Source organism: Xenopus laevis, chromosome 5L (assembly GCF_017654675.1).
Source record: "Xenopus laevis strain J_2021 chromosome 5L, Xenopus_laevis_v10.1, whole genome shotgun sequence".
NCBI lineage: Eukaryota > Metazoa > Chordata > Amphibia > Anura > Pipidae > Xenopus > Xenopus laevis.
In genome coordinates, this window is record NC_054379.1 from 155044959 (window position 1) to 155068230 (window position 23272).

Here is a 23272-nt window from a genome sequence, read left to right on the forward strand (position 1 = left end):
TCTAAAAACATCTATGTCTCAAGAACATATAGGCACAATCCAAGATATCTCCCAACTGCCTGAGATGTCAAAATTATAGGGGCATCCTACTGCATGTGCTCTGGTCCTGCCCAAACCTACTAGATGGAGGCACTTTCTCATATGTGTACAGGACTACATCAAATCTTTGTACCAGACCCAAAACTTATTTTTAATATCCTTTTAGACAACCACATGGATGGTTCTCATAATCAGTTTATGGCCAAGGCCACATTCCACATTGAAAAAACACGTGTACAACTGATGTTCATAGTAACATAGTTACTGTTGAATTGGAAGATCCTAGCTAGCAAAGAAACCTGACTTTAGGAAACTGCCAAAGTCAAGGCTTTAAGACTACCAAATATCTCTCAACAACACACAAATAGAAAATCACATTCAGAAAAGATGAGAAAAAGACAAAATTCATGTTTTACAAAACAGGCCTATAAGTTTCTGCCATACATTATGATTAAAACAGCTTCCATTCATTTGTTTAACTTAAATATATGATTTTATTGTGCAATAAAAGGTTACTTGAACACAGTTTCCAGCCAGGTATGGCCATGGGTTGGTCCTTTTTTGAGAACCTCAGTGACAGATAATATATTTTAGCTAGCTGTGTTTATTCATCTGCGCTACATCTCGACATCACTTTATAAAAATTAAATAATACTTAATGTAAACAGAACTAATATGTTTAACACTGAGTATGTTATTTTATTTTATGTCTACTGTTAACGTGTTTTAAATTACCTTTTTATATCCAGCACATCGTACTTAATAAATCTCTAGGCTTTTCACTATTCAGAAATAATGGATAAAAAAGGCACAATTCCAGTATGAGATAAAATCCGTAATAACATATGTATATATATATAGCATTTTTAAAGGGGAAATATCAGCTTTTTAACTAGATATGATATGTTGTAAAAGTCTTCCTCTGATTAAAGTGCAACTAAAGTCTGCTGGAGGGATGTTGACCTCAGTTTGAGGTGGAGCAGTCTGTGTGTAAGGGTATGCCAACAGCTTTGAGTCTACTGTTCTTTCACAGGTCCAATAATCCAGCACCATCATTGTAATAACTTCATGTTCCTTATCATGTTATGGCACTGATTCTGAAGAAGTCATTAAGAATGTATTTTCATGTATTGATGAAGAAGAAATGGTTTTATTAAAGAGGATAAAATGAGAGAATTACCAACAGCAAACAGCCACCAGTATAAGATGTCCATATACTTTAAACTGCACGTTGGGTCATTCAGCTCATTAATTAGCTGATGTGATTCTTACCTGATGGGTTTACTGGGACCACAGAGTGATTTAGGGATTTTCAGTTTCTACCCAACTAGAAGCTCATGAGCAACATGTCACTCTCCAATCCCTTGGATGTTGCTCCCAGTGCCCTTAAAGCAGGTGCTTATTTTTGAATTCCAGGCTTGGAAGTGAGCTTTGGTTGCATAAAAACCAGGTGTACTGTCAAACAGAGCTTCAATGTATGTTGACAATCCACATAGGGGCTACTAAATGGCCAATCACAGTCCTTATTTGGCACCCCAGGAACATTTTTCATGCTAGTGTTGCTCCCCAACTCCTTTTACTTCTGAATGTTGCTCATGGGTTCTAAAGGTTCGCGATCCCTGACCTAAGACCACAAATAAGATGAGGAAGCTCCTCAGAGAAGACCCAATAGATAAGCAATTTGCATTATATGGAGTTTATCTGTGAATGTGCCCTCCTAATGCGTGTCTAGTTTTGTTTAATTGCAATCTTAGGAAGGGATTTGTCAGCAGCATTGTTGTGAAACAGTACCTCAAGTCACTTTTGAACTAAGCATTTCCTAGAACTTTAGGGACATTTCTTTCCACGGCACAAAATTTACAACACACGCACTTTAGAAGTAAGCAATTCTACCCCTTTAAATCCCAGAGTGATTGAATTCTGAATTCTGGCAGGCCAAAAAAAAAAGCATTTCTTGAGCACATTTGGAAACGAAAACAAAACACATGCAGTAAAAGAGATAAGATGTTATTTAGCCAAGGGGGTCTTCCTTTGCTATTTTAAAACAAGGAAGCCGGTTTTTATGTTCCAAAACGTCGAAAATGCCCTATGGCCAAAACATTGTTATTCATATTACTATTTTGAGAACACGTAGTATTGAGAACACTTTGGTATTGATTGGATACGGCACAGAGCAAAACACACTTTGACAAAATGCTTCCTGCTCTAATATGCAATCCAGTAAATTCGATGCACAATGCACTGAAAAGGATAATAACGCATAATAGGAATCATGACGGTATGATTTAACCCTTTCCGAGTTGGGAATCTTTAACCACTTGACTACTTCCTCAGCTGGCTCTCTATTTAGGGAAAGGTCTTTAATGAACGTGATACACTATGGTCTTCAGGTACGGCCTTCTTGTAGCCCCAGAAGCAATTTTTATTTGCCAAAAAATGATAATGCATCTCAATTAGTACTGAAACAGATTTTCACAGGAATACTTCCTTGAAAAAGAAAAAGTTGAACTCAACCTAAATATTTTCAAAACTATAAAGCAGGGGTGGGATAGTTAGTAATATAGTTAAAAAGCTTCAGAAAATATGTCATCAAAAAACGAGTTCTTTATCTATATATCGCAATATACTTAAGCCAGCCAATAAAAGAGAGCAGCAATTTGGCATCCAACAAAAAGGACCTGCATTTTGGAGCTTTAAACTTGGAAAAGCAAGTTGCATCTACAGCTTGACAAGTTATAATTCTTAAACAAACAGTTTAAAGTGGGGGTACGACTGTTCTCACAAGAGATGATTATGATGGGTATGTTTTATTCAAAGGGAGTGGGGTATTTTTTAGCAGCTTTTCACAAAAAAATGTTAATGCTCTTTTATATATTGACATGGACAATATTTTTCTGTAAATATGTCATAAAAAGCCTATAATGTATCAATTTCATCTACAAAAATGAATCCCCACCTTCTTGCAGCTCTTCTCCTACTTAAGTTACCTATGTTGGCCTGAAATTGCTTTCCCTAGATCATTTTTGGTAATGTTGGGTTGGGGGGGGGTTAAGCAAAGACCTTGGCATTAGTCCACCAGCTTCAGTTTAGATAACATTGTCACTTGGAAGGTTATTCAAGCCATGCTCCCTACTATTATGGATAAATATCATGGAAGAGCACACCTGGAAATGGCAAGAGTTGACGTAATGACCATGGTCTGCATGAATGGGGGATGTAGTCTAAAATAGTGTTTTTCAGAAGCATTGGGCATTATCTTTATGCAACTTTTTATTTTAGGAAAAACTAGCCACTCATATTCATGCTATATGTTCTCATGTGGTTTTGAGCAGTTGTTGAGGCACCAGTTTCTATTCTCTGCTATTTTAGTCATTAATCTCTGTCTCCATCTGACCTCTGTGTTCTTTACTGCATGAACAGAGTTCTTATACTGTCAAACTACCACAATGTAGGGAATGCAAACAAGAAGCTGATCCAAAAAAACTGAACTGTTTCTACATTATTTTGTTATTGGGCTGCGTCCAGTTATAGCTGAATTTGGATGTGACCAAACCAATGATACAAAAAAAAAATATACTCAAACACTAAAATATCAACTCTGAGAGCCAAATATTATGCTTTAAATTAACCTCATGACATATCTGAAACCCCATTCTCCAAGGAGCGGTTCCTATAGTGCTCAAGATAAACAGATCATTTGTTACTGTAGGTTTGACTAATTGCTTTGGGTTAGATTATACTCGGAGATACATTTGCAAGTAACACGTTTGCAAAAAGATTTGATTCTCAGTCCATCTGAACATTTACAGTAAATTCATTTGTCAATAGCTGCAAAAAACACATAGAAGCCAATCACAGAGGGTTTAGACAGCCTTAAAGTAGTTAAAAGGAAACTATTATTTTAATTTCTTAAGGACAACTAAATATATGAAATCGGGACCTTTACAGTCCTCTTGTGGTTGTCGCTACATTAATTTAGAAATTCTTACTAATAAGTATCCCATTCATCGTATTTACAGCTCACCATCTTTGATTCCTGTGAATTCATTGTTATTCAAAATGCTTGGGATCTGAGGTATTCAGGATAAGGGGTCTTTCCATAATTTGCATTTAATATTTGAATAATAAATAAACCCAATAGTATTGTTTTGCCTCCAATCAGGATTATTATTATGTCTCAGTTGGGATCAAGTCCAAGGTAATACTTTATTATTATGGAGAATTTTTTTAAATTCTTTCCTTAAAATGGAGTCTACTGGAGATGGCCTTCTGGGATAATGGGTTTCTGGGTAACGGATCCGATACCTGCATTATAATTATGTAATATGTAAACATTACAATGCACAGTGAGTAGAGTGCAAAAACTATGGAAACACAACGCTTGGTTTGTCATTGGCCAATTTGTTTCTCAAGGGGGTCAATAATGCGTGGGATATGGTCATGTGACCCATGCGCCTACGGTTTGTCAACAAGCAGGTGCAGGGGGGGGAGTTTGGTCTCCAGGATGGAATACAGTCCTATCACCCTAATCTATGGAATTAAGTTGCATGGAGTAAAGTTCTGTGGGACACTTACGTTTTATATACTATATTAAAATAGACCTTTAGTCTAACTTATGGATCCTCAATACCCTTCCATTACGAAAAATGGTCCCTTCTGTTTGTATCTAAAGTGCAACTGACACTTGCAAGGCTACAATCTACCCCTAAAAGGGTCAGCAACTCATGCAACCAACACAAGCAGAAAAACGCTAATAATGGAGAATATGCCCATGTGCCATGAACATAAGGGTCATTGCAAAAATGATAAGATCTGCATAGCAATTACATTTTTTAGTTTATTACGAAGGGTGTAGTCAAAGAATTAACAGGGTTTATCTCCCTTGGCTAAGACCTGTGCTTTATTCATGCTTTAACACATTATTTGTCAAGTTTCTGTGTTACAAATGAGTAAAAAATGTCCTTCGAGTACACAGAATTCAGTTATACGGTGATAATAAAAAATGGCAAAGGAAAAAAACAATAAAACCGAAGTCGGCTAAAAACAACAATAAAAGTGTGGGACTATTGAACAGTGCGGAGCTCTGAAGTAATAAAGTTAGAGCAAACAAAACAAGGAAAAAGAAGGAATACAGATCATAAACCCAAAACGGAAATAGCAAAAGCTGCCACACAGCCCAGATAATTTTAATTTCCATCTGAAAAAAAAAAGGCCATTTTAATAAGGACAGATCCTGGCAGCAGCTTGTGTGTGCATGCAGAGAACAGAAGAGACATTCAGAGCAGGAGATACATAACTCAGGGTGTGTGACCTCTCACAGGACTAAAGTAAGTCTTTTTGTCACTGCAGCAAGTTGCAATATGGACCACTGTCTCCTACAGAGCTGACTTCACAAATGACTTGTTGTGTGCACTCATCAAATACGATTTACAGTAGCCAATAGTCTATGCTTGGTGATGCAAATTGGTGCGACATTAAACAAAATCGAACATGTATAATCAGTAAACGAATTATAGAAAATTTACAAAAATTTCAAGCAAAGTTTTATATTTGGATCTTTTTTGTCCCTTTATTTGTAGAGGAAAAAAACAAAAACTATCCAATGGATGCCATATTTGTTTTTGTAAGCGTTCCAAGAGCGCTGGACAAATCGTAAGCAGTGTGCCCTGCAGTGACACCTTTTCGTGAGGCATGATCTACTGAGGCTTTGTTTTACATCCTGCACCCTATAAATGTACGACAGCAAAGGCTACACAGCATCAAAAGAGCCCATATTTTTCCATTCCCAATGTTCTCGTTGAAGGTTACCATATCTAATACAGGTATGGGACCTGTTACCCAGAATGCTCAGGACCTGGGGTGTTCCAGGAAAAAGGGATCTTTCTGTAATTTGGATCTCCAAATCCTAAATCTACTAAAAAAATAATTTAAACATTAATTAAACCCAATCGGATTGTTCTGCCTCCAATAAGGATTTATTATGGGGCACATTTACAAAGCTCGAGTGAAGGATTCTAATTAAAAAAACTTCGAGTTTCGAAGTGGTTTTTGGGCTACTTCGACCATCGAATGGGCTACTTCGACCTTCGACTACGACTACGAATCGAACGATTCGAACTAAAAATCGTTCGACTATTCGACCATTCGATAGTCGAAGTACTGTCTCTTTAAGAAAAACTTCGACCCCCTAGTTCGGCAGCTAAAAGCTACCGAACTCAATGTTAGCCTATGGGGAAGGTCCCCATAGGCTTGCCTGTGTTTTTTTTGATCGAAGGATATTCCTTCGATCGTTGGATTAAAATCCTTCGAATCGTTCGATTCGAAGGATTTAATCGTTCGATCGAACGAATAATCCTTCGATCGTAGGATTTGCGCTAAATCGTTCGACTTCGATATTCGAAGTCGAACGATTTTAGTTCCTAGTCGAATATCGAGGGTTAATTAACCCTCGATATTCGACTCTTGATGAATCGGCCCCTATATGTTAGGATCAAGTACAGGTTACTTTTTTTATTATTACAGAGAAAAAGGAAATGGAAGTGGGCTTTATATTATTTAGATCATAATTACTTAAGCCTACTTAAAAACATTGAAATATTACAATAAAATCCAGTAGAATTGTTTGAACGCCAACATGGATTTGAACAAGAGATTGTTTGGGATTTAGATCAGTCCCTGACCCAGCGGAGCGTAGAATCTAAAGTCCCTATCACATTCCCATATAGTAAGGTCGATTTTTAGCAGGAGCCAGTTAACCTTTAAAAAAACCTTAAAAACCGGAGTATTCCAAGGCATACCTCCCAACTGTCCTGTTTATTCAGGACAGTCCTGATTTTGACAGCTCAACCCGAAGTCCCATATTGTTACTGAAATGTCCTGACTTTCTATTTGATCTCCTGCAATGGACAGGCAGAAAAAGAAAATGTTTCTAAAACTTAATTGGCTTTTTTCCACATAGATTCATTTGTAACAATTTAAGATAAGCAAAGAAACAATAGTAACAATTTAAGATAAGTAGGTTTCTTGGGGAAACTGTGACAAAGGGCAAGTCACCTTCATTAGCAAAACTGTAATAAAACATAAAAACCACAGAAATGTGTTCAAACTTTCATAACCTGCCAAATTTTGTAAAATTAACATGGTAATTAGGGGGTGTGACCACAAAAATGGGCATGGCCAAATATTTCCCACCCGCGCACCAAATCTTTTTATTCCTCTTTGTACTTTTAAAATATTGGAAGGTATGTCCCAAGGAAACCCAAGCAGCCATAGGGTGAACATACAAACTCCTTGCCAAGGCTGAAGTCAAACGCAATATCCTAGTGCCGCAAGGTAGAGGTGCTACATACTCACCCGCCGTGATGTCGACAAGGTACTGGATAATAAATCCCATACCTGTAAATGCAATAACTGGGTTGTACTGGTTGCATCTAAACTCTAGCAGTATTTTCTAGAAGTAGCATATCTTTTACATGATCTCAGGCTAATGTCAGACAAGGTGTGAAGAAACCGATGTCCCCTCTTCTCAGCGGATTTGGGCTACAAATTGCATGGTTTTGTACTTACTCGTCAATATTCGCTGCGCCTTGGCTGCATATACAGGTAATATAAACAAATGTACATGGGTAAACATTACAGATGTTGACGATTGGCCTTTTCACCATGGTTGAGAAGCCATGGTCTAAACTAGCTTCCTGCCACACCAAGTAGTATGGAACCTTCCTGATCCACCCACCCACCCACCCATTGTACGGCACTTTTACAAAAAGAAATTCCTTTAACCACTCTAGTTGGGGAGGAGTAGGGATTGGTACTTAATTAAAGCACAAAAGCCCAAGGGGACTTTTTTTTAACCCTTGATATGGAATGAACATCTTGAAAAAAAAATCAAATTCCCCCAACTAAGGAAATGCACATCCTACAAAAACTGTTACTTTATCACTTGTGATCCAAATATGGTGCACAGCCAAAATCTTCTTACGGCTGCTTGGTTTAAGGACTTAAAATACATTTTCATGGGGTTTTATTAAATAACAATAAAAGTATAAAATTAAGGGGCAGATTTATTAAAGGTCAAATTCAAATTTTCTAAAAAATTTTCATGTCAGAAATTCACACATTTGAATTTTTATCTCCCAATTCGAATGTAAATTCAAATGTAAGATTTATCACACCTCGACCATGGAAACAGTCCTAATTCGAATATTCGCCACCTAAAACCTGCCGAGTTCATTTACAAGTCAATAGCAGAAGTCCGTTGAACCATTTGGATATGTTAATTGCCTTCCTGACATTCAAGTTTTTTTCAGAGGGAAAACTCGATTCAAATTCGATTCGAATTTTCAGGTCAGGACTATTTGATCGAATATTAGACGTTCGGATTTTTTTATTAAATAACATCCCATTCGAGTTGTGAGTATATCTGAATTTATTAGAGACAATTCACATACATTTTTAAATTTGATAAATCTGCCCATAATAGTTTTATGAGAGTAGAACAAGTTACCTTTCAATGAAGTTATAACCTGTTAATTAAATATCAATTTTTTTATTAGCAGCCTACATACAAGTAACTGAATGGACAAGCAGTCGTTCTCATGCATTTGTTCTGTACTGTAGAAATGGCAAATGGTTTAAAGATCCTTTCTTTAAAAGCACAAAAACTAAAAAAGCTAATTATTTACAAATACACAAATTAAATAAAAAACAAATACATTTAGAAAGCAATGAGTTTTTCCCTAGAGAATCGATTGTTTGAATCTCTTGTATAATTAGTAAAAAGGGCAGTGAACACATTAAATTTTCAATAGTAAATAATGTTAGCACGACTGCTGAAAAAAAAACATCTTATTTGAATGGTTTCCTGACAATGACTTGTATAGAATCCAAAACTGTTACATTTACCACGGATTACGAAAGAAAACACCCATGGACAAAGAACAAAATATCAATTTGTCATCATTAATTAAGGAATTGCCGGAGGGGACAGCTGTGCATAAAGGGAGGAACGTGAGATGCCCAGGAGAAGAAGCTAAAATTGATGGGACTTTTTGTATAACCTAGGATGTCAAGTCCGGTAGCTTTAAGGCAACGAGTCCATTTTCTTCGTGGGCCACATGGGAAAGGGCAGCGAGAGTTTTTAGCAGCCTAGTAAATTCAGCAATGTGTTAATTACAATCCTTTGTGCACAAAACTAGTGTTTTCAGAATATTGAGCTACAGTTCTAGAAACGAAAAAAGTTCCTACACAGCCTTTTTGGATTCATTAAAAGAAGCTCCAAAATATTAGGCCCTGAAGTAAAAGACCTATTCTCCATTTTAAAATGACAAAGCAGAAAAGTCAAAAACAACATTGGTGCAACCTGGTCTATTGTATTCAGAGAAGCCTTAGATAGAACATAAGCATGACCTGGCCCCTACAACCCTCAGGCTAATAGCAAAAGTTGCACAGAAATGCCTTTCACAATCCATGCCATTGACTTCATTGGCAAGTTGCCTGTCGTCTGAGATGACAGCTAGATTTCACCTGACATTCACTTTACCATTTGGGTCAATGATGGGCAGCATCTAAGCGTATCTAGGCAGGTGGAAAGACTGGAAAGATGCCAGCAGTCAAAATACCTGGGGTGCCAAAAGCAGAAAGAAGGCATGCCAAAAAATTGGTATAAATGAAAAGGATATGTTAGCATCCTGTACAAAGCCATCTAGGGGGCAAATTTACTAAAGGGCGAAGTGACTAACGCTGGCAAAAATTAGCAAGCGTGACGTAATTTCGGTACTTCGCTGATTTACTAACGCTGGTGAAGGAGATAGACTCTAGCGGTACTTCACGCCCTAATGACTGGCGACTTTGCGCTCTGGCAAATGGATGTAACAACTCAAATTCACTAAGATACGGATTTTACTGAACGTTACCTCTTGTGCCAGACTTGCCTTCGCCACCTCAGACCAGGTGAAGTGCAATAGAGTAGATAGGAGTTCCTAAAAAAATTGTTGTCCCAAAAAATGCTGGCAACTTTTTCTTTTTCAGGGTGATAGGCTGCAAAAGAGTGTAATTTTTTTTTTGGGGGTACCCAGCTTCCCCCCTACATTTCATAACATATGGCACATAAACTATACACTGGGCTCATGTGTAGGGCAATATAATAACTTTATTTTATTAAGATTCCCTGGGCTTGTGTAGTGTAATATATTTGCTGCAACATATACGTCCTTTCAACTTTAACTTCCCGCCGTATGCAAATTAAGCAACGCTAGCGCAACTTTGCTTCACTTGGTGCTGTAACGCTAGCGCAACTTTGCCAGCGTTCGGCGCCCTGGACGCAACTTGGATTTTAGTGAATTAGTGTTGTCCTGGCGAATCTACGCTTGGCGAAGTGTTGCGCTGTGAGCAAAGCCGTCGCTGGCGAATTTTTGGAGGTTAATGAATTTGCCCCTAGATCTGCTAGCCTGCCAGTTTTGGCCTTCCCTTTGGCATGCCAAATAGGCAGATCCAAACATTTAGCCCTTCGGTTAATGATGGACACACTTGGGGGGCTATGCAGACTAATGTGGTCCTCTTGGTTTTACCCATATCTGAATGAAAGGCTGATTATATATTAATAGGGACAATGATTCTTTGGGTTCCATAGTTGGCCAACTGGATGCCAATTCATTCAAGAGGGGCAATGTAGAGGCCATGTGCAATTTAGTGATCAGTTTGAAGCCTCACCTAAGCAGAACTGGGGGATAATTGTCAATCATGTGACAAACACAAACATAATTCAATATTACACTTTTTTTCAGTTTATTATTTTCAGAAGTGCAAATAAAAGCGTAAAAATTTCAAAATCAGAGCAAATTTTTCATTTATCAAGTATAACCAACACTTTGGGCAGATTCATTTTTAATTCCTTAGCAATGAACATAAAGTGGGCGAGTTTTTCTGTGGTGAACTGTCATCTCACATTTATTCACCTTCATGTTGTAAGTTTTTTGTCAAATACAGGTATGGGATCCATTATCCGGAAAGTTTTGATTTACAGAACTCTATTATATGCAATTAATCCATTTTTTTTTTTAAATGATTTGCTTTTTCTTTTTTACTGTACTAATTAAACAATACCTTGTACTTGATCCGGACTATGATGTAATTAATTTGTTTAATGTTTACATGATTTTCTAGTGACCCCTTACCAGAAACCCTCAGGTCCTGTACATTCTGGATTACAGGTCCCATACCTGTATTTGGAAACAAATTTTATGAAAGGTCATTTTTGTTTTTCTAGATCCTGCAGTGAATTAATTTCAAGATATATGAATACTTTAAAGGAAAAATATTCTGTATGTTGAGCTGGATGAAAGTGAAGACTTCTTGTACACTGTTAGCCTTGTAGATAAGAAGATAAAGAAGCAGGGCTGACCGGCACTCAAACGGATCCACAAGACCAGAGATGCTCAGTTAAAAGATACATTTATTGGTAGAAAAATGTAAAATATAGCTTCATCTCCATCCATCCTACGTGTTTCACACCCATCAGGGTGCTTAGTTATGGGCTCAGCCTTGTAGATCACACAGTAAGTGGACAGGGGTAACTGAGATCAGGGAACTATACCAAAAACATGTTTCCCAGGGAAGACTGCTCTTGTTGCTAATTGCATAATAAAACGTTGCAGGCAGCTGCAACAGTACAGGTATGGGATCCGTTATCCGGAAACCCGTTATCCAGAAAACTCAGAATTACCGAAAGCCCGTCTTCTATTGATTCCATTTTATACAAATAATCCAATTTTTTTAAAAAATTATGTCCTTTTTCTCTGTAATAATAAGAGTGCCTTGTACTTGATCCCAACTAAGATATAAATCATCCTTATTGGAGACAAAACCGGACGATTTGGCTTATTTAATGTTTACATGATTTCCTAGTAGACTTAAGGTTTGAAGATCCAAAACACGGAAAGATCCGTTATCCGGAAAACCCCAGGTTCCGAGCATTCTGGATAACAGGTCCCATACCTGTACCATGTTTAAGTGCACTGTGAATGGAATATTAGCCAAAAGGAAAAATCCATGGGAACCAGCTTTAGTGTATGGTGCGAGAAGGAGGTCAATATTATTTTCTAGCAAATTAAAGCTGAAGGGTATATGACGGTGGGAGTTTATGCCGAGACTGCAAGTCAATTGCTATAAATTAGTGTAAACAGGTCAGCATTTTAAACAATGTTTACAATGACAAGTCCTGTAAGTACCATGAGATAATGGACTTGTACTGTCAAATAAAACAAGCGTGCATTACCATCGGCCTTTCCTTAAAAAGAAAGTATGACGAGGCAGCTGCTCGCTTATTGCATATATTAGGAGGGCTGAGATGCCGGAGCAGTAAATTCCTTTCCCAGAAAGCCAGGAAGCCAACTGGGCTGAGATTGCACTGGGAAAAATGTGGCTGCACGTTCCCATTTGAGGTGTATGACGGGGGATCTATCAACACTTCTAGCTGGGTCATTCCCAACTTGGCTCATTTTTTATCTTATTTACTTTCCAAGCCAGGATGAGAGGGTGGGGATATACAACAGGAATGCATGCCCCAGGTTATTTTTGGGGAGTAAGGGGATCATTGCAGCAATATATTATCAACAGAAACCATCGTTTGAAAGCAACAAATTGAATGAGAAACGCTCAACATATGAACTTCCAGCTTTCTAAGGGGTAGTCCACCTTTAAGTTAACTTTTAGTATGCTATAGAATGTCCTTCTTTATTAGGGATGCACCGAATCCAGGATTCGGGATTCAGCCAGGATTCAGATTCAGCCGAATCCTTTTGCCTGGCCGAATCGAATCCGAATTTTCATATGCAAATTAGGGACGGGAGGGAAATTGCGTGACTTTTTGTCACAAAACAAAGAAGTAAAAAATGTTTTCCCCTTCCCACCCTAATTTGCATATGCAAATTAGGATTCAGATTCGGTTCGGTATTCGGCCAAATCTTTTGCGAAGGATTTGGGGTTCGGCCGAATCCAAAATAGTGGATTCAATGCATCCCTATTCTTTATCTGCCTTCCGCTTTTGACTTTCCAGCTTTCAAATGTGGGGGTCACTGACCATGGCAGCGAGGCTACAATTTTATTGTTATTTTTACTTTTTATTACGTATCTTTCTTATGAGCCCCTCGCCTTTCCATTCTCTAGTATTTCTTTTGAACCACTGCCTTGTTGCTAGGGTAAATTGGACCTGTTCCAAACTGGAGAGCCGCTGAACCAAAAAAAAAAAAATCACAAATTATAAAAAAAAAATAATATATATGAATGTCACGGTCTATATCACTCTACAGTCTACAAGATAATTTAAGGGTAAACGAACCCTTTAAGGTAGCCATAAACTGTCTTCAGCATCTGATCGACTGATCTAAGGGTCTTCTCATCTTTCTCTTTCTTACGTCTATTGTAGGCAGCAAATGGTGGGAACTGAAGAGGAGCTGCCAATTCGGCACAGACAGACTTGAATTTGGGGTGGCCTTCTCCTTTAATTCTGATGAATCAAAGTAGTACATGCTTGAACAACTTCTTCATTTGCCAGGAGCTTTACCCTTGACTGTCAATAAATGTTAATAACTCAGAAGATCCTTCTGGGTTCCCCAGTTCGATATTAAGTAATTATATCTTTGTTGGCATCAAGTACAAGCTACTGTTTTATTATTACAGAGAAAAAGGGAATCACTTTTACCAATGTGGATTATTTGGATAAAATGGTCACTATGGAAGGCAGCCATTCCGTAATCCAGAGCTTTCTGGATAATGGATCCCATACCTGTGCCTTGTGGGCAGCATGATGGGTGAGTGGGTAGCATCTTGACCTTGCGGCACTAGGGAATTGCGTTTGACTCCAGCCTGGGCAAGAAGTTTGGATGTTCTCCCCATGGCTTTTTGGGTTTCCTTCAGATACTCCGGTTTCCTACCACACTCCAAAAACCTAAATTAGGTTAACTGGCTCCTGATAAAAGTTTACCTTAATGTGTGTAAATGTGAAAGGGACTTTATTTTAAATAAAATGGAGTCTATAGGAGATGGCCATTAGAGGTGCAGTATTGGAAGCTCAGGCACAGAATGTCGTGCTGTATGCATGTTAGTAAAAAATCTCGTTTCCTTTAGATCCTTTCCTTTAAGCAACGAGCTGAGAAAACGTGTGGGAATGACATGCAGACTAATGAGTTGTAGCTCCCGCTTTTGTGAAATGTTCTTTTTCCACTACATCCCATGGAGAGGCAGCACAGCTAGCAGGTTAGGCAGATGAGACGAGTATAGTAGGAAGACAGGGGGGGAGAAAATGGCACAGAAAGGTGCTTAATTGATATTTGGCTTGCGAATGTGATCTGAAAAGAAATTCCTGTTGACATTCCAGACCACAACAGTTCATTTTGGGCACCCTGGAAAGTCCAGACAAAAAGACTCACAAAGGTCTACAACATCATGCTGGTTATCTACAACACCTCTTTTATAATGAAGAAAAAGAGAAAAGAAAAGTGGAGATTAATATAGTGCTGGGGCTCTGTATAAGATGGCATGTTGGCAATAAAAAGGAATTTGTGCACAAGGGTTGGTGGTGGGTTGTACAGCTGAAACTTAGCAACACAAATGTCCTCTAACCTTTCTGCCTATGAGAGAGTGCAACTCAACTCCCTCGCTTTCATACCTCCTACCTTCAAGGATACTCCAGACTCAAGCATTGTGTTATTTATTATGTTATTTTAACATCAGACTTGGATTTAAGGTACTGCCATGGGCCCCAAACATGTATTAAAGTCCTTAGCATCCCTCCGACAATTCCCCTGAATTCCACCAACAGCCAATGGCTGTTCGAGGTGTATGCTTTTGTTTTTTGATTTCTATTTTGTAGGTGCCCACAAACATATTGGAATTCTTGAAAATTCTTCAATTAGGGGTAAAAAAACCATGGCATACTGTATATGTAGATAGATAGATGGAGAGGAAAAAGAGGAGGGAGATAAATAACGTATCCCATATATATATATATATATATATATATAGTCATAGGCAAGAGAGAAAAACCGCACCAACAGGTCTTTATACAAAAATAGAAAACCTTTTATTCAACGTTTCGGCTCGACCGCTGGAGCCGTCTTCAGGAACCTGAACCGAAACGTTGAATAAAAGGTTTTCTATTTTTGTATAAAGACCTGTTGGTGCAGTTTTTCTCTCTTGCCTATGACTATTAACACATGTAACCAGCACACAGGCATTGCTTTTTTCGGTTATCCGTGTGCACTGTACTCAAATTTGCTATATATATACAGTATATATATATATATACACACACTATTGGAAAATGTGGAACAACTGCCTGGGTGCAATCCTTAAACTTTAACGTGCATCATCCTCAAAAAGGAGCACTCACAGGTCTTACAACAAAAAACAGTTTCTGTGCCCACACTATATTACATTTTTTTGATGAGTTGTAAGACCCGTTAGTGCTCCTTTTTGAGGATGATATATATATCATCATCCATGTGAGCCGAAATGCGTTGCTACACCATGCACAAATAAAGATAGAGTGATACATACTTGATGGCGGTTGCTGTGAGTGCTTTCATGGACTGCAATATATATATATATATATATATATATATACACAAGAAAACTGCACTCACAGGGCTTGCCTTAATGCAAAAAATGTAGTTTATTTCAATGTTTCGGCTCCTGTGTGTGCGGTTTTTCTTGTTGCTTTGGTATTTATCCAGTTTTAACCAGCACACAGGCATTGGTGTTATTTTTGAGTGCACCAGCATATTGATGTATATATACATATATATATGTCTTGAGAAAGGTCCAGACTGGACTGAAACGTTGACAATAAACTTCACTTTGCTTGATCTCATTATGAAGTATATATATATATGCATGTGCGAATTAGGATACTGATTTGGTTCGGCCCGGGCAGAAAGATTTGGTCGAATCCGAATCCTGCTGAAAAAGGACGAATCCTGGCTGAATGCCTAACCCAATCCTGGATTCGGTGCATCCCAAATATATATATATATCATTGTTCCCTGGCAAAAGCTCCAGACAATTCTTGTGGTTGTGCGTTCCAATCCTGTGTTATATATATATATATATATATATATATATATATATATATATATATATATAGATATATATTGGCATTCTATGAAACAAAAACATATGTAACTAAGTATTTTCAAGTGTTTACTCCATTTCACAAGTCTTCCTGTAATAAAAACATCATTGATGCTGAACCTGCAAATAATCATCTGTGGTGGAAAGCCGAGGATGCTGGGAGTTGTAGTAGGTTTATTTATTTTTATTTTCCTGCCCTGTTAGCAGTACCAGCCTGTATTATCAGGGTTCCTCTATTGTCCAGCTACAGTCCTGCCCTTAGAATACAGTCCCACAAGTGGTACAGTTCTTAAAATGCACTTTATAAGGAGTCCGTCCCCTAAATGTTTTCATTTGTTTGGCCACAATTCAAACATAGGAACAAATATTATAAACGATCCCACTGTTTATAATAGGGAAATTTCGTTTGTTTTATTTCCCCGCCGCAAATGAACAATTTGGACAGGATTCCCAGAATGAGATGGCTGCGCATGAGGAATGACTTGTTTTAAATGGAAGTGATGGTGCTACCATAACATGTCATAGGTTAAATCCTACAGGCAATCGCTAGGCCTCGCAGGCTACGGACTTGACTTTAGTTACTGCAAATGACATTCTTGAAATAATCATTAGCTCATAAACAGTCATTCATCAGAAGCCTGGGGTCTGAAAGCAAAGCTCGTGTTAACTGATATTAGCTGTGCACTTACCACTTAACAGAGATCATCACTTCTGACCCCCTTCTCACGTACATATGTAAATACATTCACACACACACAGCGGGGACATAATTCAGGCCTTCCTAGGTTTAGTTTGGAAGTTTAATCTATCATTGCACCCCGTTAAAACACAGGCTAAAAAAATATATATATTAAAGGTGTTGTTCACCTTTAAATCAACTTTTAACATGATGTAGAGAGTGATATTCTGAGACAATTTGCAATTGGTTATGAAAGTTTGAACATATTTCTCTGGGGTTTTTTTTCCAGTTATTACAGTTTTGCTAATGAAGGTGAATTGCCCTTTAAACTGTGAGTTTAACTGTGAGATACCAGGAAAACTCCCGGTGGGCCCTGGTGTTATTGGGCCCTTTTGCTTCTAACCACTTGACCAATTTCAAAGTCATTCCCTATTTCTTTATGAGAAAAAAATGAGTAGTAATGGAAGAATAAGGTAAGTAGATATAATAAGAGAATAAAGAAGTTGAGTGAGGAGAGGAGAAGTAACAGTTTGGATAGTGGGCCCAAGGTCTAAGGTTTTCTGGTGGGTCCCTGGCATCCCAGTCCGACACTGAGTCTAACTTCTCCCAAGGGACCTGTTATCTTATATTGTTACAATTACTTATTTGCTTAGCTCAAAATTGTTACAAAAGTATCTTATCTGCAGCTGTGGCTGTTCTGGGCTCTCTGCCAAAAGCCAATTAAGTTAGAAACTTTGTTTCATTTTCTGGCTGTTCAGTGCAGAGAAAATCGGGACTTTCCAGTACAAACGAGGGACTGCGGGTTGAGCTATCAGAAGAGGGACTGTCCCTCTAAAAGTGGGACAGTTGGGAGGCATGTTTGGATAAAATGGAGTCTATGGGAGACAGCCTTTCTGTAATTCTGAGCTTTCTGGATAATGGGTTTCCGGATAACGGATCCCATACCTGTACCCTAATTGCTATTCATACAGGTTGTCCAATCAGGGGGCTGTATTCTTTCCCGGCTCTAGTGCCTGCCTGTAAGTTGTTGTTTGCTTGTCAGCCCAGTAGTAATGGTATAAAATATTTCTATGTCAGATGAGAAACCCTCTTATTACCTTGTCAATGTTTTCTTACAGAAGAATATTCAGTATTTCTCTCTCTCTCTCTATTTACATGGTTCAGCACCAAGAGTTTGATATGTACCCCATCAATATCACTTGATATACAGATAATGTGCTGTATGGACACAGGGGGATCAGTTACATCAGTAGATCACTATTGAATTTGCTTGTGCACCTCCACTGTGGCTTCTTCTATAGTTCATTTCAACTACCAAGAGAGATCATCTGCCATCTATTGGTGTATATATAAAACTGCCTAAAATGCACATATCTATATCCTTTTCTCACTTAAACATCATCCCACTCATTTTTGTGCAGCGCAGGCAACAACAACAAATCCCACCCTCAAAAGTGCCTTTAAATTAAAACAAAACAAAATGGAGAGAATGGGGGGAAATGGGAATGGTCTTCTAAAAAGGTTTAAGAATCATTTTTGAATGAAATGTTTGCCCCTAAAAAAAGTTGATTTTTATCTTCCATTTATTGTAAACTAGACTAGGAGAGGTTGAGTGAGGAGAGGAAGAATAATAGTACTGAGAGTGGGCCCCTGGTCTAAGGTTTTTGGGTCTGACACTGAAAAGAGAGCACAAGGCACAGCCTAACATTCAGACCTGCAAGTTTAATCCCATACCCAGGAATAATACCTTTTATTTTTACCTGCTCTGACCTACCAACCAATTCACAACAGCTTTTAGGGTTGCCATTTGTTTATCATAGGGAATCCTGCCTGGTTCTCCTAATTTGAAAAAACGGGCAGGCAGTTTTGACCCGGACAGCCTGTTTTTTTGGAGGGCTGTCCAGTTCAAAACTGCCTGCCCGGTTTTTCAAATTAGGAGAACCAGGCAGGATTCACTATGATTGACGCAGCAATCGGCCAATTACCGATCGCTACGTCATAAACCCTGCCCCTGACGTCACGACCAGCCCCCTGCAGCATCACAGCCCCACCCCCATTGCGCCACAGCATTGCCCCCTGCCCAGATCCAACCGGGCCAAAAGGTGGCAACCCTAAGCTTTATCCTCAACAGGACTGCTACCCACTGCCCACAAGTGATGTCGATATCTACAGCCATACAAAACCAAAAGCCTATCTGCATGTTCATTAACTTACCCATAACTAGGGATGCACCGAATCCAGGATTCATTTAGGATTCGTCCTTTTTCAGCACGATTCAGATTCAACCAAATCCTTCTGCCTGGCCGAACTTTGCATATGCAAATTAGGGGTGGGGACGGATTTCAGTTTTAGTCACAAAACAAGGAAGTAAAAAATGTTGTCCCCTTCCCACCCCAAATTAGGATTCGGATCGGTATCTTTAGAGTAGGATTCAGGGGTTTGGCTGAATTCAAAACAGTGGATTTGGTGCATCTCTACCCATAACCCAGGCAAATAAATAAAGATCTATAAAAATATAAATAATGAATATACTAAACGTTAACTTAAAGATGAACCACTCCTTTAAGGCACATATATACCATTCTTTCACTGTATTGTGTATACCTGTAACCCTTACAATGTTTATATACAGATATTTGTGCATACTAGACCCCCTACATATGGCAGGTACAGACTATTCTTTGTTTGGATACTGTACATGCACTTAAACAAGGAGCTGTCCTGGACCTCAAAGTAGATAGTACCTTTATTTTATTGCTTATGGATAACCTTAATCATCAAAAACAATGCCAAAGCAAGCAAAAGAGCAGAATCTAGTTGGCTTAAATATATAGAGCCGAGCCGAGGGGACATTTTCCCAGGGCCAACCAAAAAAAGGTCTCGCTAAGTCCAACTGCTTCTTCAGAAGCCATCCCTAGCTGACACTGCTATAGTCATATAGCTGACAGCAATTGTAGAATTTTTCTAAACCATACCTAGATCCACCATAACGTTGAAGCATTCCCAGGTTGAATGGAGACATGGCAAGGCAGCACAGTAGAAAAGATGTGATTGAACCATGTTTCCAAGACAATTATAATTAAACCGAATTATCTCACATGATACTGTAAGGTCTAAGGGATCTAAAGAACTTCATGCCTCCATTCTTACTGCAAGGCTTGAGTCCGAGCTTATAGCTCTTATTGTAGCTGGAACCTTCTCATTATCTGAGTCTTTTTGTATGGAGAATGCCCGATGATGTTGTAATACAATAAAACTCTTTTGGTCTTGACTAGTTGGGCATTTATGTCCCTAACCATGTCACATTAAAGTAGTTAGTGATCCAATGCTAAGACTTTAACAATTAGACATTTCACTGAGAATAAATCAATTCATATGGTACCTTGAGTCATGTCCATTCCTCTTGGTGGGGAACAATGGCCTGCATGGCTGATGGCCCACACTGGATATTGTTGATCCAGACCACAGTAGAGCGCCTGCATAAAGGTCCTATAAAAGCCTACTACACCCGGATTACCTGCAAAAAAAAAAAAAAACAATAAATGTGTAGACACCAGGAATGATGTATTATCACAAACACGTGAGAAAGTAATACGGCCTATTATATTGCAACACTAACATCTGTTGGGCAGTGTAGGAATAAACAATAATTCAACTTCCAATCCAAGTTGCCAATGTTAGTTTGGCTTCCTACAATATGTGTGTCGAATAATAAATCAGTAATGTTTCACTCAGCGTGTGATGGGTTGTTATTTGTTACGGTAAGGCAATACCCCTTTGCATAGGATGTTTACACAATCAAGTGACACATTTACACACTTCCCGTTCCTGTGTTCTCAATCCAAAACAGACTCAGGCAAAATTACTGGCAAATTCTCCATGAAAATACTAAATAAGGCATCGCAACTGGTAATAGCTCATTTATAGGGACATATACGATGAACTCCGCTAATGTTGTTCCCTTAAAGAGACACCACCACTCAAGTTTTAGTCTTTATTTAACATTATCAAGGCGTTTATGTATATATAATACACAAAAGCCATGAATATCTTGTAAATTATATCCTTATAAACGGTGAGTTCTGATGTCATCAGTTATAAACGGTGAGTTCTGATGTCATTTCTGTCACATGACTCACTAAAATTTGAGTATTATAATAAATAAAGTACCCCCAGCTGTAAAATATGAGGATATTAGAAGTTACCTCGGAGTTCCATGACCTTTATAAAAACACTCGGCCTTCGGCCTCGTACTTTTATATGGTCATGAAACTCCTCGGTAACTTATAATATCCTTATATTTTACAATAGGGGGTACTTTATTCACTATATATCTTCATAGTACATGAACGTGGTATTTCCATATTCTCTCTGTGTTAAAGCAAAATTCTAACCCAAAAGGCTGCCAGTCATAGCCGGAGAACATAGAGGACTATCCAATTCAAGGTCATTGTTCAGTCTGGTCACAAACTAGTTATGGATCTTCTGCTGAGCAAATAAGAGAATTTGTTCATTGCATAGTGACAGGCCTGGACTGGTAGTCAAAATAGGCTCTGCCATTCCAAGTTCACAGAGGCCCAAACAGCCCCCTACCAGCCCACTATATGGTGACTTTCTATGGAACCATACAGCAGCCCCTCTGGCATTTGCCAGAACCCACAGAGTGCCAGTCCGGGCCCGATAGTGAAATAACAGAACACCAATCTCCAGAAACGCCTTCAGCCATTGTGCACAGGAACAATCTTGTGTCCTCTTCTGCTCTTGTCCAAAATACACCCCCCCAAATAGAATTAAAAATACCATGTCCAGCCAAACAGGTGAGGGATTTCATCTCCTAGAAGTTGACAAAACTCCAGTCAGGTAGAATACCGTTGCTCAGTAGAATACCACATAGAGCGTCCCCAAGTTCATATTCATTAGGGGTAAGAGCTCAGCAGTGAAATTTTATTACTGTGCCTTCAGCAGCGAAAAGCTTACGCCAAGCCAAAACTCCAATAGGATGCAGCACCTTGCCCAAAAACCCTGCCAGAGTTACATTTGTTAAATGAAATACATTTGTGCGCTATCCCGACAGTAGGAGATGAGAATTACACTATTGTTTGGATTGTAATTTCCACAAGCTCACTCCCCCTCCATTTCGCTTAAATTTAGTGCACTTTGTGGATTTGTTTTGGCGACGTGCTATTTTTCTTTAAGGCCAGATGAGTACTTCTAAATCTTTTCAAGCATTTTGTAGGAAATGTTAGGCATTAAATTCTCATCATATGTATTTCAGGGAACAGCTGTTAAATGTTGTTGAATAGAAGCAAATGTTTAACAAGCTGGCGGTGAGGGGCGGGCGGCGTGTCGAGGTGCATAGCCGATCTCCTTTCTGCAGCGACACATCCATGCTGCCACACAATGCATCAAGCTGTTTACTGTCAACAGGTCAGGATGACCTCTAAACAGACGTGAGGGCAATTACAATATCCACTTTCATCCAGCTTCCAGAGAAAAATGGTATTACCTTCTCAATGCACAGGCCTCTCTAATTTCTTGGGACGAGTAACATACCCTAAGGATCTAGGAATTAGGTGTGTTCCCAAGCACCGGCCATCAGCTGGCCAGCGAGTGAAAGTGTCTTCCACCCATCTAATAGGAGTTGGCGTTGAAATATGGGTCATTTGCAGCACCTGGGACTAATGACTGTTCCAGGCCAAATCCCTCCCTGTAATTAAAGAAAATGTTACCGGTTTTCTTCCCCTGGCTCAGAGAATGACATTACAGACAAAGAGAACACAATCAGGTCTCATTTATGAACCAAGATTTCAGTCCAAAGTGGTAAGGGAAATGCACTGTACTAGTACCATTTGCTCTACAGGGCAAGGACATATTAAGCCTAACAATGAACAAAGTGTTTATAAAGAAGGTTGTTTATATTCAAAATTAACCCAGAATTCCTGCACGGCATAGCTTGGCACATGGGACTGGGAAGCAATATGCCAATACAGGTATTGGATCCATTATCTGAAAACCCATTATCCATAAAGCTCATAATTATGATAAGGCCGTCTCACACAGACTCCACTTTAGTCAAATAATCCAAAAAATTATATAAAAAACAAATTTCTACCTTGTACTTCATCCGAGCTACAATAATATGATTAAGATTTACTGGTGGCAAAACAATTCTAAGTTTTTTTTTAAGGTGTAAAGATTTTTTTAGTAGATGAAATATGGTCCAAATTAAGGAAGGACACCTTATAATAGTTATGGGACCTGGGGTTTTTCGGACAAAGGGGCAGATTTACTAAAGGACTAATTGTTGCCAGCGACCGCTTCGCATACTTCACCAGGTGTAAATTCGCTACCACTACACTAATTTACTAAAATGCGAATTTGCATCCTGATCCTAACTAAGATAATTAATCCTTAATGGAAGAAAAC

At 38.6% G+C, this 23272-nt stretch overlaps 1 protein-coding gene across 1 annotated transcript in view; it reads right to left on the reverse strand.

Annotated features, from left to right (window-relative positions):
- The window catches only part of ldah.L (lipid droplet associated hydrolase L homeolog), a 109272-nt gene that overhangs the window by 51481 nt on the left and 34519 nt on the right, over positions 1-23272 (reverse strand). The window contains exon 3 of the mRNA XM_018264048.2: positions 20229-20363. Within this exon, the coding sequence (XP_018119537.1) occupies positions 20229-20363 (135 nt within the window). The remainder of the gene's footprint in view (positions 1-20228; positions 20364-23272) is intronic.